The sequence below is a fragment of the Notamacropus eugenii genome, chromosome 6 (assembly GCF_028372415.1).
Source record: "Notamacropus eugenii isolate mMacEug1 chromosome 6, mMacEug1.pri_v2, whole genome shotgun sequence".
NCBI classification, from domain to species: Eukaryota; Metazoa; Chordata; class Mammalia; order Diprotodontia; family Macropodidae; genus Notamacropus; species Notamacropus eugenii.
This window is the reverse complement of record NC_092877.1, coordinates 203,324,706-203,345,211: the sequence shown is the minus strand read 5'-3', so window position 1 is coordinate 203,345,211 and position 20,506 is coordinate 203,324,706. Positions and strand designations below refer to the sequence as shown.

At 36.6% G+C, this 20,506-nt stretch overlaps 1 protein-coding gene across 5 annotated transcripts in view; it reads right to left on the bottom strand.

The window, feature by feature from the left end:
* Nucleotides 1-15,772, bottom strand: part of SLC5A7 (solute carrier family 5 member 7) — a 38,165-nt gene extending 22,393 nt beyond the window's left edge. The window contains exons 1-4 of one of the 5 annotated variants that reach the window (XM_072621792.1): nucleotides 15,301-15,772; nucleotides 13,737-13,967; nucleotides 7,616-7,729; nucleotides 5,413-5,568 (exon numbers count right to left, since the gene is read on the bottom strand). In XM_072621792.1, coding sequence (XP_072477893.1) covers nucleotides 5,413-5,568; nucleotides 7,616-7,729; nucleotides 13,737-13,914 — 448 coding nt within the window. In that variant the 5' untranslated portion in view covers nucleotides 13,915-13,967; nucleotides 15,301-15,772. The other 4 variants (XM_072621793.1, XM_072621794.1, XM_072621795.1 and 1 more) reach the window with 4 other exon arrangements.
* Between the last annotated feature and the right edge of the window lie 4,734 nt (nucleotides 15,773-20,506).

The window sequence follows — 20,506 nt, the reverse complement described above, 5'->3', positions numbered from 1 at the left end:
CATCAAGATGCCTGGAGATAGCCAAGAATGCAATGGGAGACCCTGACCCTTTTAGGGTAAGACCTTTTCAACTTTTCAGGTTCTCACTTTGAGTTAGATAACTCCCATTCAGTGAATAGGCCTCTTTAAGTAGTTACTCAAGAGATGGATCTGTAAATCAAAAAGAAAAATCAAACTGGGAGGGGAAGACCCTCAGGGTTTCTGGCCAAAGGAGAAACAGTTACCATTTAGTATTTCCTTAAAAAAATAAAAGAGGTGCTTGTAGTCCCTGGACACGCCACACACATTGTACTTTAATATGTCTCACTGGGTGACAATGAGGAAAATACTTTGTAAAGTGCTACGAAATGTGAATTATTAATACTAACAACCAAGCCAAAACAATAATGTTAATGTAAAGTCATGCATGTCAATCAAGTTGATGCATTGATGACTCTTTCAGTTTTAAGTTAGGGCTGGACCTGGGATTCCATTGGCATTGTGAACTTCCAGATGAGGAAACTCTTTCAGGTAGGCACCTTCTATTCCAAGTATATACTGTTAGAGAGTTATCCACAGCCTAAACAGATTAAATGATTTGCCCAGGGTCAGTCATCCACTCTGTGTCAGAGGCAGGACTTGAATCCAGGACTTCTTGGCTTTGAAGTCATCTCTCTACTACTCTGTGTGACTCTCTCCTTCAATTATTGAGGGACTAAATTGCTGAGATGCTGCAATTCAATATGTACTTTTAAAGCATTAGCTAATTAACCCTATTCTCTCCCTTCCAGGGTCTTGCCAAATAAATTGATTTTCATTTAGCAAGAGTGAACATTGCGTATTTTTTCCAAGCTCTCCAGCCCACTTCTTCCTTCCCTGTCAACTCAGCAGGCAGTTTGTTCTGGAATCCTAAAGGGTCTCATGATTAAATCATGATGAATAGGATCCCTGTTGCTCTGAGCTAATGAGGGCAGGGCAAAAAAGGAGCTGCACTTTGGCATACAATTCCATTACTAAGTGGGAGCAGCAGTGTTTGCTGAGCATCATCACCCAGCACAGGTAGGCAGTAGCACCAGCCATTATATGCTCTTAAGGTACTTTAGGAATACTAGGCTCTTTCATTTCCTTTGTGTGTTTCGCTCTCTGTCTCTCTCCCTGTCTCTCTGTCTCCGTTTGTTATTCTCCCTCCTTCTGTCTCTGTCTGTCTGTCTCTGTCTCTAATAATACGTCTGATATTTCTACAGCTTCCAGAATGGATGGGGGTGAGGTGTGGGGAAGTGAGGGGCAGAGGTTCTGTGGCCCTTTCTGTGTTTCTAAGATAAATGAAATCATAACCAACTGACAATGTTTCTGTTTAATATTGACCAACTTGGGTGTACCAAAGGCAAAAATAATAAATACATATTCAAGGGATGCTCTATATATCTCATCTCATTTGAACCTTCCAACAAACATGTTAGGGAGCTCCTACATGTAATCTTTTCGTTTTTCATTCCCATTCTCCAAATGGAAACATCAAACCTTCAAAGAGGGTAACTGGTTCATAATCACATAGCTTACAAGTGTCAGAGGCAGGATTTGAATTCAGTTCTTTGGGATATCAGGTCTAACATTCAAAGCAATATGTTACACTGCCTTTACAAAAGTCAAATGTTTTACCCTTAATTTCTCTGCCTAGGAAAGTACAAGCAGGGTATGTTGGATATGATGACTTTTCAGGTTCCTTCTAACCATAGATTCTATGTACCTATTACTTCCATGCCAGGCATATTTTGGAGCCTGATCATTTTGAGCCATTTTGGTTAAAGAGAGTGGATTGTTAAATTTTCAGCATTAGTATTTAAACCTCAACAAATCACAAAAGACTAAAAATCAGAACTTAATTTGTTGTTTTGTTGATCATGTAGATTTAAGAAAGTGATGGAGAAAATATTAGTAAGTCAGATTAAATTTTAAAAGTATATTTTTTCCTGAGAGCCAGTTGTTAAACATTTGTCAACAAGCACACACACTCCTTATCTATGCATACCCTTTTGTAAGCAAAGCATGAGGATCAGCAAAATAAGAGTATTAGAATGAGTCTTTGAAGAAGAAACCTAAAGGGTCTCATGGTCCTGTGCATGTGGGGGGGTGGTGGAACTTTGTCTTTGGAGTAATCAAACCTTATTACCTCATGGCTGGGCTATTTCAATAATTTTATGATTGGCCTCCTTTCTTGCTTCACGTTTCTCCCTACTTCAGTTCATCCTATAATTCAGGGTCAAAATGACCCTGAATCCTAAAATACAGATCTGACCACATCACTCCCTCTCCCACCATTAAATAAACTTCCAGTTGCTCCATATTGCTTTAGGATCAAATATAAAGTCCTCTAGCTTTTAAAGCCCTTCGTAAGTTCACACATTCTTGCCTTTCTAGTCTTGTTATACTTTACAAGTGCACTTCATGTGTGCTCTGCCATCCAGTGACACTGGTCCCTTGCTGGTCCTCACACAGCACCCTCCATGTCTGAGCATTTTCACTGGCTGTTCTTTGTACCTAGAAGGCTCTCTCTCCTCCTCACCTCTGCCTCCTAGCTTCCCTGACTTCCTTCAAGTCTGAACTAAAGACCTAGGCCACCTTTGTCTTATTGCTGTCCTTATGAGACTCCCTCCCTCTAACTTATTTATATTTTTGTACATGAATATTTGAATATTTTCTCTCCGATTAGATTGTCTATGACAGCAGCGACTCTTTTTTGCTTTTCTTTGTATCCCTGCATGTGGTAAGAAATTAACAAATGTTAGTTGACTGACCTGGTGTTGAATCCTCCTCTGTGTTAAAATTGTATCTTTTTCTGGTGCCAATTAGTATAGCATGGAAGTTTATAAGTAGCTAGTATAATGTAACAATAGTAGGAAGTTAAATTGCAAAGAGGAATCTAGAAGTCACTTACAGACTGTCTTATAAACTAAGGGAACACAACAGTTAGTTACAAACTGCTTCATAAATTTGAGGAGCATAGGAGTCATGGAAAACTATCTTCCTAGAAACTAAAACCACATCCTGAGACTATGTGCTAAATTAAGGGAAGCCAGCTAGCTCTTAATGTAAAGGTCCCTTGGTCCTGTTAACTTCCTGTAGTTTGTAAACCTCAGATAAATTCCAGATATGCACAGTAAAACCAGCAGAATGCCATCTCACACATTTTGCCAATGAACTAACCCTGACATGTTGCTAATAATTTTGAGATGCTACTGATATGTCAATGAACTAATCCTAAGGTGGCATGGATAAGAGTTGATCTATCCCCCCCAAACCCTATAAAACAGAGATCCCCAAACTCTTACCTTTCCCCCACCCTGAGAATCCTCTATCTGTTGTGGGTCCAGGCTATTTGAGTCCTCACAATTCTGATCTGCTGTTTTTGCTACTTCCCTCTCCTTCTCCACTCTCCTGCCCATTCTGCCCATCTTCTTCCAACATCCCATCTCTCTGCATTCTCTGCGCTTTCTACTTGCTGCTATCTCCCTGGCAATATCCAACAACCCAAGTGTGCCTGCCTCTCCTTAATCCAAAGGGAGCACTCAGAGTTCCTGTTCCTTTAGTCGTAAAGCAGAGAGCACTAGGATTGAGGCTTTATGCTATTTGTACTAACTCCTATGCCTGAATAAGCTGGGGGGAATGAATTCACCCACAGGAAGCCAGGTGGGGGAAGTAGCTGAATCAGGAGCTCCTCAGGATTTTTCTTTCCTTTTACCTGGATCACAATAAATCAATTAATAATTCTATAAATTAATTGACTACTCATATCTCTAAGATTGTGAGACTTTTAGCAAATCATTTATCTTACTATGTCTCTACTCAATTATGAAATAAAGACAATGGACTAGGGGGAGAAGGAAATGTCAATCTCTTCCAATATCTTTGCCAAGTGAACCTCAAATGAGGTCATAAAGAGCTGAGCACAACTGAAAGGACTGATCTACAACACCAAAAAACAAAGACAACTAGAATACAAAAAATAAATGAGAACCAGCCTTTCCCTTTTCTAAAAGACCAGATGGAGGAAATATTATTATAATAGGTGTTGTGAAGTAATATCAGCCATGGAAACATTATATAGGAATTTCTGTAAGTTGTTCATAATGAGTTATCCTAGCTTCTCTAGAATATTAGCTGATTTGTGGGATCTTACTGGGCAGGTTTCTTGGTTCTTGGGGAATTATCTGTCTAAAAGAACTCAGAAACTGTGACATGGTAGCTCTCGATTACCTTTGATGTCTAAATTGCTGCCAGTAAATTACTAAGATTCTCAGGAGAATAAGCTTTACTGGTTTAATGATCCTTATACCATGTTTATGAATCATTATACTATATAGATGGGACCCTGAGATGCCATCTGGTCTTTTAGAAAAGGGAAAGGCTGGTTCTCATTTATTTTTTGTATTCTAGATGTCTTTGTTTTTTGATATTGTAGATCAATCCTTTCAGTTGTGCTGCTTCCTTTTTTTGGTAGGGAAACAATTGTTTACATGAACTGGCGGCATGTCTATGGTATAATTCATTTTAAAAATTATTTCTACTTAGAATTCACTAGACTGCTATTAAAACCCCTCAATTCCTTGAATGACTTCCTGGACTGGTTGATTTCTCATTGTAGTTGCTGTTATTTACTGGACTTTCCTGAAAAGTACTGTCAATATTTTCAATTCAATATAATTCAATTCAATAAACACTCATTAAGCACCTATTATGTGCAAAATATTGCTCAAAGTGCTTGGGAAACAGAAAAAAAATTCATTCTTAGCTTATCTTCTATTGGAGGTTACATTAGAAAGGCTTGTCTTTTGAATGAGAGGAAATGGAATTTAAAAATTAAAAGCTCCAGAAATGACAATATCTTTTTTCTGTTATTGCCTAGCTCTATATGATTTTTTGTGCCTACAGCAGACAACTAGAAACTCCTTCAAGTCAACTTATTAAGACAAATTCATTTTGGAGTGTGGGGGAGGGAGCAGTGAGGAAGACAGAGAACATAAAAAGGTCATAGTGGGAAAGTTGAAATGAACAAGAGATTACTTGGGGTGAAGCAGACTAGACGAACAAGGAGTTGCAGCTTCCTATTTTAATTAATTTTTCTTGTTAACTGAATGCTAAGCAAAATTGTTTCCATAATAACTAATAAGTGCCAGGGCTCAATACCACTAGGCAAAATTTCTGATTGTTCTGTCCCAACTATGTCTCTGCTTGTACCCCTGATTGAGGACCTCAGATGCTGCATACAAATGATCACATTTATTTTCATAATAGCTTTCTGGGGGAAAGATGGGAAAGGAAATGTCTGTATCATACAGAAGGAAAAAAAAAAAACAAGGCTTAAGAAGGTTAAATGATCTATATCCAAAGTCACCAATACAGTAAATAGCAGAGATTATACTTTAGGTTCCTTACCCAAGGCAGAGAAAATAGCTGCAGCCCAGAACATTTCCCCCATTAGGGCAGGAATAAAGATGAGTCCACCCATGCGCTTCCCATACAGTTGTTGAAATGGATCTAACATTGTTACATACCCCTTAGCACGCATGGGTTTTGCAAAAAATAGACCACCTAAAAACAAAGCATAAGAAACATAAAATTTTTAAAAATTACTATCTTTTATAATGCATGTTACATATATATATACATATATGTATATATATATATTTACATCTATGCGAAGCATAAAAATTTCTTAGTGGATTCAGGTATTTTCCACGAAAACCATAAAATTTGGGGATAGAGGAAAACCTCAAAAAAGAAAGTTTTTTTTCCCAGTGAAATCTACAAGCGCAGAAAGATGGTAGAGCAGAAATATAAATCTAAAATAGTTTCTGCAAAGAGATGAATCTAAAGAATTTAGCAATGAAAAAATAAAAGCTATAAAAGCTCTTCCTACTAAAATCACACAGAAGTTCCTCCTGTGGCATTATTTTAAGTCTTCTAAAACTCAACAGACAGTATTTGCATTTTCAAGACATTATTTAGGAAGTTTATATGAGTGCAGAGTCCTAGTAGAAGCTCTAGTTTGAGTCAATGCAGTTCTTCAGAAGTATCTGAATGCAGATTTCACCCAGGCTATGACTAACATGGTCTGCTGAAGACTTTAGACAAACCTCTAAGACTACACATTCAGAATAGTTACAGCTTTTTTAATGTCATGCTATAATTTTCTTTCATTCTTGTTTCCCATTTATATGGTTCCTTGTTCAAATTGAACACTAATTGTATGCAAGATTCATGTGCATTTGAAGATGATTTGATAATTCTAATTACAAAAATACAAATGAGCTATAGGTCAATTGTCACTGAAAGAAGTAAAATAAGAGATAAAGCTCTTTGAAACCCTGACATTCTGATTGGCATTTTCTTAAAAAAAATTCTTTGAGACATTCTATTATCAAATGATCAAATTGTGCATGCATTAAGACTTTGCTGCTAGTAAATGTGTGTAAATTTTTTTCATAAACACTGTAGTTACATATTTCTATAGTGTCTATTATACCCCCTATATAAATATAATGAAGCAAGAGGATTTGATGCGAATTGTACCTTTGTCAAATACTGACTATGAGTATTACTAAATTATTCAAGGTCTCTATGCCCTAGATGATTCTCTTGAACTATCAGTTCAGAATAATTGCACATATGCATTGGTAGAAGGAGTTTTATCACTAAGAGCTCCCTTTACCAATGTAATCACACATTGACAAATTGGACCAAAAACCCCCAATTTGTAAAGAGAAAGAAAAAGGCACAGATTTCTGCAGTGATTAGTATTACAATACTTTCACAATGAAATACATAACAATTAAAACATTTTCTTACAAATCTATACTGAAAAAACAAAGCAGACCCCAAATGCATTGTCTGCCCAGATTATAGCATGTAATGGACATGTTAATGGACAGAATGGTGAATGACAATTTCTGTCTCTCCCTCCTCCTTTCTCCTCCTCAACTCCCTAGCTTTCCCCCTTTCCTTCTATGTTCATCTTCCATTCTCTCTCCTTCTTCTCCTTTTCCCTTCTCCCCTCTTTCTATGTATAGACATTCATAAAAATAATATAAAATGTTTTAACAGGTACAGCAACAGAATAATGACTTGGGCCCCCAATTTAGTATGAAGGGGAGATTTGAATTTGGGTGCATTGAGGGAAATGATACAGTGCTTGTAGAAATGCCAGAAAATTCACTCTTCCCTATTAGTAACCTTGTACATCACTACATCATGAAGCAAAATTACTGGTTGCTTACTTAAAAACTAATGGAAAGACGCATGGAGGCAACAAGTAGGCTGAAGCATGCCACCAATGATAACTTGTGTGAGAAAAAGCGTGCAAAACATCATCCAAGACATGAGGTAAGCCAGTCACATAGCAAGGACAGACTGCAGATGGACAGTTGAGATGCTAGATTGTGACTTTTAGGATTCAAAAATCCACAAGAAGGAGACCAGTTCTCCTTATGGATGATGTATGAAAGAAATGTATGAGAATTATGCACAATGAGATATAGAAGGATTTCAAACTGTATCAGTGGAGAACTTCTCCACACTAAGATCACTGATCCATCTGCATGTAGTTAATTAGTCACTGTGTTTCAGCCTTTTTTCTTACCTAAAATCAGGCTAAGTGAGTATCCAATTGGTGCCTGTGCCCACGCCAAACCATAACCTGGTACATAAATTGCCTCAGCAGTCCCATTTATGTAACCTCCTCCAACCCAGGTGGCTGAAAAGAATGAAACAATTGGAAATCAAGCTATATTTCTACACAATCTCTTAGCCTTTTAAGTGGCCATCATATTTTTATTCATTGTGTGACAGGAAAAAAATATGATCTATAATAAAATAAGTAATCCTTCCCAATATCTTCTAAATTATTCCTTACAAAGGTGGATGTCTTATATTCATCTCAAGATTAGTTTTGTCATTTGTAAAAGGAGATTGAATTAGTTGACTTCTAAAGTTCCTTCTAGCTCTAAATCTGTGGTGTTATGATTCAATTTCCCTACAATCTCTAGTTTACATATTTTCATGATTATTCTGATGTGTGGATGGTTGCAATATGGCTGTTTGTATATTGGATCCACAGAGCTGTGACAATCAAGAATCTTATGGACAAGCATGTATTAAGCACCTACTATTTATCAGATACTTTGCTAAGTATTGGGGATACAAATAAAAAAAGTCGAAGTAACCCTCGTCTCCCAGGGCTTACAATGTCAATATTGTCTCTTAGAATGCAAACTTCTGTTCTGTTGGAAACCCGTATTTTTTGTGTACAGGAAGCAATTTTGTATTGAATGTTTACTGATGATGATCCTTACAATTTTTCAGTAGAACAGTTCCCATTATGCCAGAAGAGAATACAGTTAAATCTCCCTGAGGGCAAGGACTTCTTAGCACTTGTCTATATCTCTAGGACCTAGTAGGTGCTTAATATTCTTAACTGAATTGAACCTGGTTCCAAACTTTACTCATTCTGTATCTGATACCTATAATGTCTCCTTCCTAATCTCTGTCTATTGGTAGCCTAACAATCAGTCTCGCCTCCCTTATGATGGTATCCTTGATCCCCTCCCATTCCCAGCTATAAATCAGTTCTCCCTCAGAGGATCATAGTATTAGAGCTGAAAAAAAAACCAACCTTCTAATCACCTAGATCAGCTCCCTCATTTTTCCCAAACTGAAATTCCAAAGATAGTTGAGTTTATAGTCGAGACTGAGACAATAAATACCAAAACAATTATATTAACTAACCATCTGAAATCCAAATCCAAACAGGGCACTTTCTATCATACTTGCCCCTCCTAATCTGATCTCATTGAACTTTATATTTATATTTTGATTTCTATCTTATTTTTCTGGAAATGTGTCTTATCTCCTTTTACTGGATTGTAAGGTCCTTGAAGGCAAAGTCCTTGTCTCATGATAGTTCTATCTCTTTTGCCTCCAAATACAGCATGTTTTATTTAATAGTTTAATAAATATTCAACGAGCAAATGAATTTACTATGCTCATTATAGCAGAAGGGCTAATACTTGTGCTGTGCAATATGAATTACAAAGCTGTGATATAGTGCTGCAATCAGAAACACCTGAGTTCAAATCTAGCCCTAAACATTTTCTAGGTATGTAACCTTGGGCAAGTCACTTAACTTCTATTTGCTTCAGTTTTTAATTGTAAAATGGGGTTGATAATAGTACCCGTATCACAGAACTGTACTGAGAATCAAATGACAATACTTGTAAAATATGCTTAGTATAGTATCTGACACATAGTAGGTGCTATGCAAATATAATTGCCATCATCACTATATGGCAATTAAAACTTCTAAATGAAGAATTTTGTTTGTTTTTAGACTATTTTTCCAAGAGCAACAAGAAGTGAGGAATATTCTATTTCCCTAGACAATGATTGTGCCTGTTCTTAAATCAAATGTTTGGGGGGCAATAGCATTGAATTAGCTTGCTGGCAACGGCATGCTGGAGCCACCTGAAGCATGTCTGATGCCAGGCAAGGTCTTGAGATGAAGCAGCTATTTCAGAAAAGACTCAATTAAACTGCCCTATAAGAATGAAACAACAAATTAGATTAACATCAAAAACACAGATACGGGTTATATATGCAAGTAAATATTCATTCACTCAACAAACTTTTACTAAGTATCTACTATGTGCCAGGCACAATTCTAAGCTATAAGAGTTAAAGATAAAATAAAATTCAACTCCATCAAAAGAAAGGAAGACGATAAGAAAAGGAATGTTAATGAGGGGGAATGAAGCATCACTACTAAAATCACAGTCAGTCAATAGATATACACCTATTGTGCATCACCTGGTATGCAATTAGGTTGCACAGTGGATAGAGCACCAGTCCAGAAGAGTCAGGAAGACTCATCTACCTAAGTTCACATTGGAGCTCAGGCACTTACCTAGACAACTCACTTAACTCTGCCTTGCTTCCTCATCTGTAAAGTGATCTGGAGGAGGAAATGGAACTTGCCAAGAAAACCCCAAATGGGGTCACAAAGAGTTGGGCACATCTTAACAACAACGAAAACTAGGTATCGGGATAATGGTAGGTGCAGTGAGCCACGGGAAGGATCTTTGAGTTCAAGTACCCTGCTAACAGGTCAAATATGAAAGCCCAGAATAAATAGCATATATGGGTCACAACAGCGATAATTACAGATGATGCATATATATTACATATACATGTACACACATACATAGATTTATGCAATGCTTTAAAGTTTGCAAAGTTTGCTTTATGTCCATCATCTCTTACCATGAAATTCTCCATATTTTTGTTCATACTTTTGCTCTTCATTCCCATGTTCTTTTGTGACTACAGTGACTAAAACCAATGCATTAAAAAAGATGTCATAGGTCTTTCAGTCAATCTGTGCAGTGGAAGAGCCTTTTATTTTTTCTTTCAATTTTCTGTTGTATTAAAATTTCTAGAGTTCACAATATTTCCCCAAAAGCGTCTATTCCAGTCTATCAGGTTAATTTTATTAAAGACCTTATTTAGTATTAGCATGCTGAGTTTAGAATTTGACTGCAATTAATGTAGCTTTTATTTAAAAGACATGGCATCCCCACCTCCATTTTTTTCAGCACAGACAATTAGCCTCAATTACTACTGCCACCTATGTTGTTAGCTGTTCATTCTTTATTTGTTTCCCCTTCTTTGTGATTCCATTTAGGGTTTTCTTGGCAAAGATACTGGAGTGGTTTGACGTTTTCTTCTCCAGCTCATTTTTAAGATGAGGAAATTGAGGCAAACAAGGTTAAGTGGCTTGTTCAGACTCACACTGCTAGAAAATGTCTGAGGTCAGATTTGAACTACAGTCTTCCTGACTCCCGCCCCAGTTCTATACAACATCATGCACTACCTACTTGCTTTTATTGTCACATATGCCAGCCTGCTAAATAATGAGTGACAAGAGATATATATGTATATATACATATATCATACATACACATACATGATATACACACATATATGTATTTATATTGGTGTTTTAAGGTTTACAAAATTTGCTTTAGGTGTGTGTATACACACATGTGTCTATATCAGCTGGAACTATTACTATTATTAGTATTATGACCAAGCTGCTATTAGAGAACTCAAAACAAAATTTAATCAGATAAAATGTCTTTAGGCTATGTTATTTTAAAAAAGATAAAAACAATAACAAAATACATTCCCAAATGGTATTTAATACCAATGGTTCTTTAATAAAATGAGAACATTTGAAATGAGTTATTTGATATAGACTAATATGTCACCCATCCTCCCTGTGTTCCATCTTGATCCTGAACTTTTTTTTTCTGAGTTGGTTACTAACTAATAAATAATAAGTAATATTTTTCTTCTTCACTTCTAACTCTGTTACAATTTCAAGTTATGTATTTAAGTCCTAAACAGTTTAGAGACCCTTTTATTAAATAATACCTTCTACCAGGGTTTAACTCCAAAACATGGAATACTGTATTCTTACAGATACAAAACCTGTAGCTATTTCTTCCTGGCAAGGTTGTTAGCAACTGAAGCTGACAGCTGCACCAGCAATATTTGGTCCCATAAACACAATTTTTCATCATGGTTGTCTCATTGTCCTTCAGACTAAAATGAAAATAACTGTCAGACTGATTATAACTCATAGTTTTACAATTTTAGTTTGGTTAGCATTTTGAGAAGAAAAAAATTCTTCATTTTAGACATTTTGATCAAGAAATAAAATATATTTTCTATTGAAAGTTCTTATACTCATGATGAGAGAATGATATCCACTTCCAGAGAGAGAAATGATGAGCTGAGTGCAAACTGAGGTATAATGTTCTCACTTTATTGTTTTGCTTTTGTTGAAGTATGACTAAAATGGAAATGTTTTGCATGATTTCACATGTATAATTGATATTATATTGCTTGTCTTCTCAGTGAGTCAGGGAAGGGGAGAATTTGGAATTCAAAATTTTAAAAGTATATTAAAAATAAATAATGAATTACATTGTTAAAAAACAAAAACAGAAAAAAGAGAAAGTTTCTTATGTAACTGTAAGCGATGAGCGTGAGGGGTTGGGGAGAGGGTGGATGGAACAAGGAATTGTTTTCAACTTTAATTTTTTAAAAGGATAATTATTTTCACAATAAAATAGATGCAGGATGGCCAAACGGATGCAAAATTACTTAGCAAACTTACTGTACAAATTTAAGATAAAACATAATAAAATCATGGACTATTATGAGAAAAACAAGGCTCCTGAAAAGGATATAGTTCTAGATATTTTTAATGAAAATGGTTAAAACCAAAATATTTCCAATATATTTTAGTAACTTGGTACATACCTTGGTGAAAAAATTGAACAAGAACAAACTGAGAACCGTTCTGTAATGGACATAGTGTGTCATGCTTAAACCACACCCAACCCTTTTTATCCCCAGTAATGTTTATAGATCTATGAACAGAGTGGTCCCAGTGCTTTAATCCTACCTCAGATACTTGTAGTATGTTGGCTGTATAAACTTCTGAAAGGTGAATTATTGTATCTAATAAATCCTTGCAGAATATTTTATGATTAAGCTAGGCAAAATCATACATTCAAGATGCAGAAATATTTTTCATCAACTCAATCCTGGCAATATAACTGTGCTATATAGAAACAGGCATTTTTAACTATTAGAATTTCAGAGCTGTTATTTTTTCAGTTGGCACTGGGAGAAAGAAGAAAAGACTGTCAACATAAGGGGCATTGCAATAATTTAAAAAGACATTAATACACTACAGACTATGAGATATTGAAAACAAAATTCTTTAGTCATTAACAAGTAGTGGGTGTTTGTGTATCAAATAGTGCCATATGCACATGGTTTCTTCACTAATTTTCATTTCTCTCCTGATATGACATTCTGGGGAAAAGGAGGAAAAGCTGGATAATACTTTAGAGCATAATGAATTGATGGAGAAGAGAGAATGATGAGAGTGGAGTTTCTGCTAGGGCACTCCCTACTATTTCCCCTCCTTATTTTCAGCAATACATGTCTTTAATGATCTTGCATTACAGCATTATCTTACTAACATGCAATTTTCAGTTTTTAGCCAATTAATTTTAGTACAGGAATGCTGGTTATTAAGATTTCAGTCTAGTGGGAATTTTTACTTCTCATTTTATCTGCTTAGATTTTTAAAAAAATGACCAATCAATAATATTCATTGGCTTTTGTCATTTAAGATTTTATTAAAAACATTACTACCCTGGTATCTATTGGCATGACAAGGTCCTGATCAATTTCCTCTTTATTACTGGAGATTACATGCTTTACTCACCTTAATTTTGAAAGCTAAGACTGATTTAGACTTTTCATCCACCCCTTCACTTTCACATGGTTTTCATTCCATCAACTAAAGCCAATTCTGACTGAGTCACATTTCAGTCTATATATTTATTCACTTATATTCTACTAAGAAATTTACCATAAATTCAATTTTGGTATACATACAACTCTTAGAGTCTTAAATCATTTTAATTTTTAAAAACTTTTAAATAGTTATCCAGATTATTAGAATTTTACTAGCTTAGCAACATAGAAGGCTTCCTTCAAATCACTGACTATGTGGAATTGAAGACCAAAGTCTGTGGATTTATAACTATAAAGGTCACAAAGCATCAACACAGTTTTCCTTCACAGGAAGCCAAGAATATGAAAGGTGAAATCTTGGCACCTACCAGTCATGGTAAATCCACCAACTAGCAAACCTATATCTCTGCCACCAACTATAATCGCTTCACTGCGTTCTTCTGAACTGCCAGTGTTCTTGGTTTTCCAAGCAGCCCATATCCCAACCAGCAATATCATAAGATAGAACACAAGGATGGCTATCAATCCTTCCACCTGGAAAGCCATATTCAGTTAGAGATCTTGATTTTTCTCCCAGGTTGGTTATTTCATTAAGGATTCTAAAGAAAAATACAATAAGAATTGTAACTCATTAATATAATTATTCTAACAATAACTGTAATACACTATTAACTGAGGAACAACTATGTGCATACCAGGTGGTGATGAATGGGATAGCCTGCATGGCTTAAAGAAGCATTATTGAGAACAATCTGAAACCATTACTAAATTTCATTGAATATGACGGACGAGGTTTGTTTGTTTTTTTAACCAAGTAAGAATTTTTACATAGAAAATTAAGTTTAAATACTTCTTATAAATAGCCATGATCGCTGGTGTTTAGTGGTCTTTTGAAGAGAAAGAAACAAAGAACCTTACTTCAATCCATCAAGTTGATGAGGAGAACACTTGCTAATAATGTAGCTTTATAATTTTATAAGTAATTTTCAATCATTTTTATCTAAGAATATTCTTATGTCTTAAGTGCAACAGAACTGCTCTAAGCTGTTGAATTAGTGAATATATCAGAATTTTATATGCAATATCAAACATATACAGCTTTTAAAAACAATTTGATAAATATACACGAAACCCATTTAGGAAAACCACCAATGTCAAATACACCTTACTAAATCATTTCTATAGCTGAATCTCCTCACCCCCACCCCTGAAAAAAACAAAACAAAACAAACTTCTTTCCTTCCTCCACCCAGCCTTGAAAATGAAATGCTATCAGAAAATCTCCCCATGAACAAAAATGGATTTGTCTTTTAAGTTGAAGAACTCCCAGAAATATAATAAACTTCTATAATCATCGAAAATAACAAACATTAAGAGTCCAGGGGAAACCAGTTCTAACTCTCTGCCTCTCAGATGTTTTAGATGCCACACCTGCCCACTGTCATCAGGTAAATCAAGCAGGTTGTTGAGAATATACTCATGTAGGTGGGCACAAAAGCACGTTCCTTATCTAGGAAAAAGTAGACCAAGAGAAGGCAGGGCTAAGCCTATTTCTGGCAATTAGTCCGTGAAAGTAGTTTTCTTAGATGCTCATCCCTATATGTCTACCCTCCCTTCCTCTCCCAGCCAGTCCTCATCCAGACACCCTGGTGCACACCACTCCTGACCCCTTCCGGTGGGGTGCTCGGATCCCACCACCTCCTACCCTCCTCGCCTTTTTTCCGTTACCCCTGCCTTCTCGGTTTCTTTGTCTCCAAGCCTCCCTGAGCCGGCACCAACCTGCTAGATCTCCACTCTAATTTAGATCGATCTATCCGAGCGGAGGAGGACGGAGAGTTTGATATAACCTCCCCCAGAGATCCTTTCAAGGACTCAGGCTGCACCAGTTAAAGATGTTGTATAGCCCCGCCTCGGTGGGAGTCGCGAGCGTACCTGCTCTCAGGCACCAACTCCAAAAAAGGCTCCGAAGTCCTGTCTGGACGCGGGAACGCAGAGTCCTTGGTCCTACCTTTTCCTTTCTTGGCGAGCCTTCCGCAGTAGATGCTCGGGGGATTCAGCCCTCTTCCAGGCACACACTCACTGTCTCCTCCAGTAGGAAAGATACGGGCAGCTCCCTGTAGGCTTTCGGGGGAGACCGAGGATGAGATTGGTGGCGGCCCTGGAGGCAGCGGGAGCAGCAGCAGGTTTCTTGAAGGAGCCTCCCTCTAGTCTACAAGTATCTCATTACCCCGAGTTTCAGTTTAGTTTGTGGGTGGGGCACAGGGTTATGGAATGTTCATGGGGAAGATGAAATTCGGAGGGGATGGGGTTTAGCTGGGCTTAGAGGAGGAGAGGAGCTTAGAGAGGAGCTGGGCTGGGGGATTCCATGGGTGTTAGACGTGATTGTCAAGCTGAAGAAAACACCCTTTATTTATAAGGGGCGGAGAGGAAGGGGTATTCGTCAAAGCTCGGAAGCTGGACGTCAGAGAAAAGTGAATGAGAGAGTACTTGGGGACAGCGCCCGTCTGGGGTGCTGGGGGGGGGGGGGGGCGGTGGATGAAAGGTGGAAAACAACAGAGAGATGCGGGAAGGAGTGAAAAGGGCGGAGTGCCAGGGGAGAGGCAGGAGTCGGATTCTGAGTCGTTGGATGATGGGGTACTAAAACCACTGGTGGAGAAGGAGGAGGGAAATAGTAGAAGAGGAAAAGGAAGGAGAGGAGTGTGTGGGGAGATGGACAAGTTCCCCTACCTCCCGGGGGAGGAAGGGGCTGTTCAGACAAATATCTGATTTCAAGGGGAGCAACAAATGAATAGGTGCAGCCTCCTAAGACACCCTAACCTCCAACCTTGCTCCACATATTTCCTAGTCTTTGCCTTTTCTTAGCAGTTGTGGAGGTAGAAGCTTTAGGGTCCAATACCAGTTTTGCCACATAATAGCCGGGAACAAACTTGGGTAATTTATTTAATTTAACAGGGTCTCAGCTTCCTTACTTGTAAATGAGGGAGCTGGACTACATAGTCCTCCAAGTGTTTTTCAGATCTAAACCTAATGTTACATTCTCATCAGACATACAGAGAAAGCCTTCCACTCTTGGCTGCTGTGGGACTATGTGAAAAGGAGTTATGGAACCCCTAAGGGCTAGCTTTTTGAAAGAAGCCTTTAAAATAAGGTTTAGAAAGAAATTTTTTAGCTTTTCAGACTCATGGAATATTAGAGTTGGAAGGAACCTTAGACATCTACTCTTAACTCTCTTACTTTTACAAAGGAGAGGATGAGAACAGAGAGGGGAAGGGACGTGCTCCAGATCACTCAGCAAATAAAACTTCTCCCACACAAGAGATAATAGAACAAAACAATGAGAGAGAAAAAATAATTAGTTTTATCACCATCTTTTTTAGAGATTGCAAAAAATAAACCTATATGGCTTGTAAAGACAAATTAAAAATATGCATGTTTGTTACAAGCATTTTGTTCTTTTTTCATGGGGGGGGTAGTTGAGAGAAAAAAATGCTTGTTAACTGAAAAAAAATAGTAAAACTTTTAACGGGAAAAAGACTATTTGGCCATCTATCTTCTGGATAGCATTTAATTCTCCACGTTCTCTAAAATGCCATCATGTGGTGAAAGGAAAACAACAGAACTGTGAGTTCATTCGTATGAGAAATTTCCTTTTACAATGAATTCAGGTTTGCATTTGACTACAGTAATGAGAGACAGTAACTTGCCCACGGTGGGGGGGAGTTATCTTGTGTCCTATTTTCTTTGTTCTCTGTAAAAACAAAACAAAACAAAACAAAACAAAACAAAACAAAAAAACAACCATCATGAGCTGCAGATAAAGTCCTTGAAGTGAGAAACCCTATGGCGTTCAAACAGAAAATAAGACAAAAGCCCAGACCTAACATGGGGGAAGGTGATCTGACCTACTCTGTTAACCTGGATGACTTTTTGGAAAACAAAACAAAACAAAACATCTGAGATAGCTGCTAACTTTACTCCCATATTAGTAAGGAGCTAATTGAAACTGGAAGAGAAAGTAAATGAATGAAAATTTTTGCATAATCATTAACTTGGATGTTTTTATTTAAAAATGTTTTTATCAATGCTTTTTCTTTGGTAATGCTATTTCAGATGGTAATCTTTGGATATGGATCAGTTTGAATCTGTTATTAAAAATATCCCTAAATTGAGGACACAGAAACACTGTGGTGTAGTACAGGGGTGTCAGGTATATATCGCCTTGTCCACTTTTAGCAGACAACACTCCTCTGCCAGTCAAAACAGATTAAAATTGTACTGGGAAATATTTAAAATACACGAAAATACAATGAAATATAGATAATATATGGTTTCCTAAGTCAATATGTAGCTTCAGAGATCTTTATGTATGATTTAGTGTGCCCATTTCTATTTGAGTTAGATACCACTTGTATGATGGATAGAGACTTGGTCTTGGAACCAGTAAGAGCTGAGTTCAAGTCTTACTTCTGACACTTAATGACTGTATAACCTTTCCTAAACTCTCAGTACTCAAGGCAAAATCCTACGAGTATCTACTGTATGATTTACAGGGGCAGAGGGAGCTTATTTATCTGGGAGTTGATCATATCAATGAAATCACTCACAGGAGTCCACTCCCTGTTTCCAAGTCAATGATAAAAGAAAACCTCAGGAAGCAGCAACGTAGGCAAGGAAGAGACTGAAATGATGCAAAGCACAGAGATTAGGAAGCCTGAACAAAATTGAACCAAAAAAATAGATTAATGTCAGCTTTGCAAATGATTTTATTTTCAATATAAGACCTCTCTGTCACAAGCAGCAAGGAAATGATCCACACTGGCTACTCAGTGCCCCACAGAAGCTTATCTAATACACTTTGAGAAGCTTGACTTGTCAGTCTCCATGGGAAGAGCAAAATGGGGTGGAAATGATGACCTTGAAGTTACAAGAAAACCTGGTAATTAAAGTGCAAGAAAATACAGTGTTTTCCCATGCTTGGGTGAGGACGCATCGCTGGGGAGTACAATTTCAGATATATTGAGTCTGAATTTGGGGAGACATTTCTTAATTTAAAAATTCCCCTAAATACCTCTGTCTCATCCAGTAATGGCATCAGGATTGATTCTCTGTTTTAGGCTGCAGTCACCAAGAAGTTTACTTCTCTTTTTTACTCTGGTTAGATATATTGTTTATTTGTGTTCTTTTTTTCCTATACATTGGTATAAATAAAAGGTTGACATACTATTCTTCTAATAGACAAGGGATATTCTATTTCCAGAACTTTGCTTCTATGAACTGGAAGAAGTAAATTCTCTATGTAGAAACCTAACATTTTCCTCAGGTGCTTAATATTATTTTATAATTTACTCATTTTGAAAGTCCAAATGAAATTTGACCTGTGTGATTGTTGACTTGAACAGTGATGAGTGGGTTAGGAGACAAAAATTGAGTTTCATAGAATGTAGAGCTGCAAGGATCTAGTTCAATGCCTTCATTTTTCAGATAACAAAATTGAGACTCAAGCACATTAAATGACTTGTTCAAAATTAGTAGTACAAGAGACTAATAGTAAGAACTAACATTTTATAGTGTTTTAATGCTTACAAAGTGCTTTAGAAACATTATTTCATGTGATCTTCATAGCAATCCATTGACATAGGTACTATGATACTCTGATTTTACAGATGAGTAAATTGAGACTGAAAAAGATTGAGTGACCTGTACAGGGTCAAGGAAGTATCTACTAGGAAGGATTTTAAGTAGGCTTTGAATTCAAGTTTCTCCTGACTCTGAGATCTGACATTCTACCCTATATATCACCTTACTGCCATAGAAAAGTAGAACCCAGATCTCCTAAATCCTAGTACAGTATTCTTTCCATGATGCCTCCTGGAAAACAAATTGATATTTCATCATCCCTTGAGTTCAGGATGATATGGTATATCCAAGGGGTAAAAAAAAACACTTAATATTTAGTATTTTTTAATGCTCTAGTCATGAAGATAGAGGTTAAGGCAAAAAATGGAAGCAGAAAGGGAAGAAGGAAGTATATGCAAGGGGAAAAGAATAAAGGTGGAGAAAGGTACATGGAAAAACCAAAATGGCATTTTTAGTAAAGGTTCTATTAAGTTGATTCTGAAAATATAGGAATAAATGTTCAGTTTTGGCATTAACAATAATTCTAGATTGATGACATTTTTATATACCATGAATACAGATCAATTCCATTCAAATATAATTGCCAAGAATTTTTAAAGCATTTGTGATAAGTGACTGCTTCTTTTAAAAAGATGAGATGTATACATGTTTATATAAGAAATAGAAAAGAAAAATTTTTATATTTGTATAGTTATAATACCATGTGCTTAAAATTTTAAACTGTAAAATAATTCAAGAGGAATGAGGGGCTTCAAAATAAAATTCTGTTCATCCAATTTAAATTATCTCAATGAGAAAGAAAAGTGGAAGGCATCTGAACAGACCCCTGCATCTTGATAAAGCCAGAGAATAGCAGCTTGATCAAAGACACCTCCAAAATATGTCAAGGAAAAAAAAGGGAGACCTTAAAAACAAAGTTTAGGTCACAGATCACTCAATTACAAATTTCTTTTCTTTTCATCTGTCAAGAAGAATAATCTTTAATCAGAAAAGGAGAAAACAAAAGTGATCAAGCAAGTCTTGAAATCCAAGACAGGTTGGTGAGAGATTGTTTCTAAGTGAAATGATATTTTCCTCACATTAGTGACTGATCTTTCATTGATATAATCAGTGCAGTTGTCAATGAGTTTTTAGAGAAAATGGAGAAGTAAAACTCATAGCGGAGTCCAGATATGAACCTTGGTCTATTTGACTTGAGCACCAATATTTTTACCAGTACATTATAATATTCCTTCTTTAAGCCAAATCCCAAATTCTATTTTTGTGGCTGGGGCTTCAACTATATACTAGGATACCTGCAGAGGTTAGTGGGAATAGGAAGATAGCAAATTATTTAACTATAAGTAGAGTTTTCTTGGCTCTATCAACAGGATTGGTTTTCAGAATTCAGAAGAGAGAGCAATAATGATTAATTAGAGGTTGGACCTCAAGATAAATCAATCATAAGAAAGCAGCTAGTTATCCCAATGATTTCAATCACTCTTTTCATTTAAACTATGAC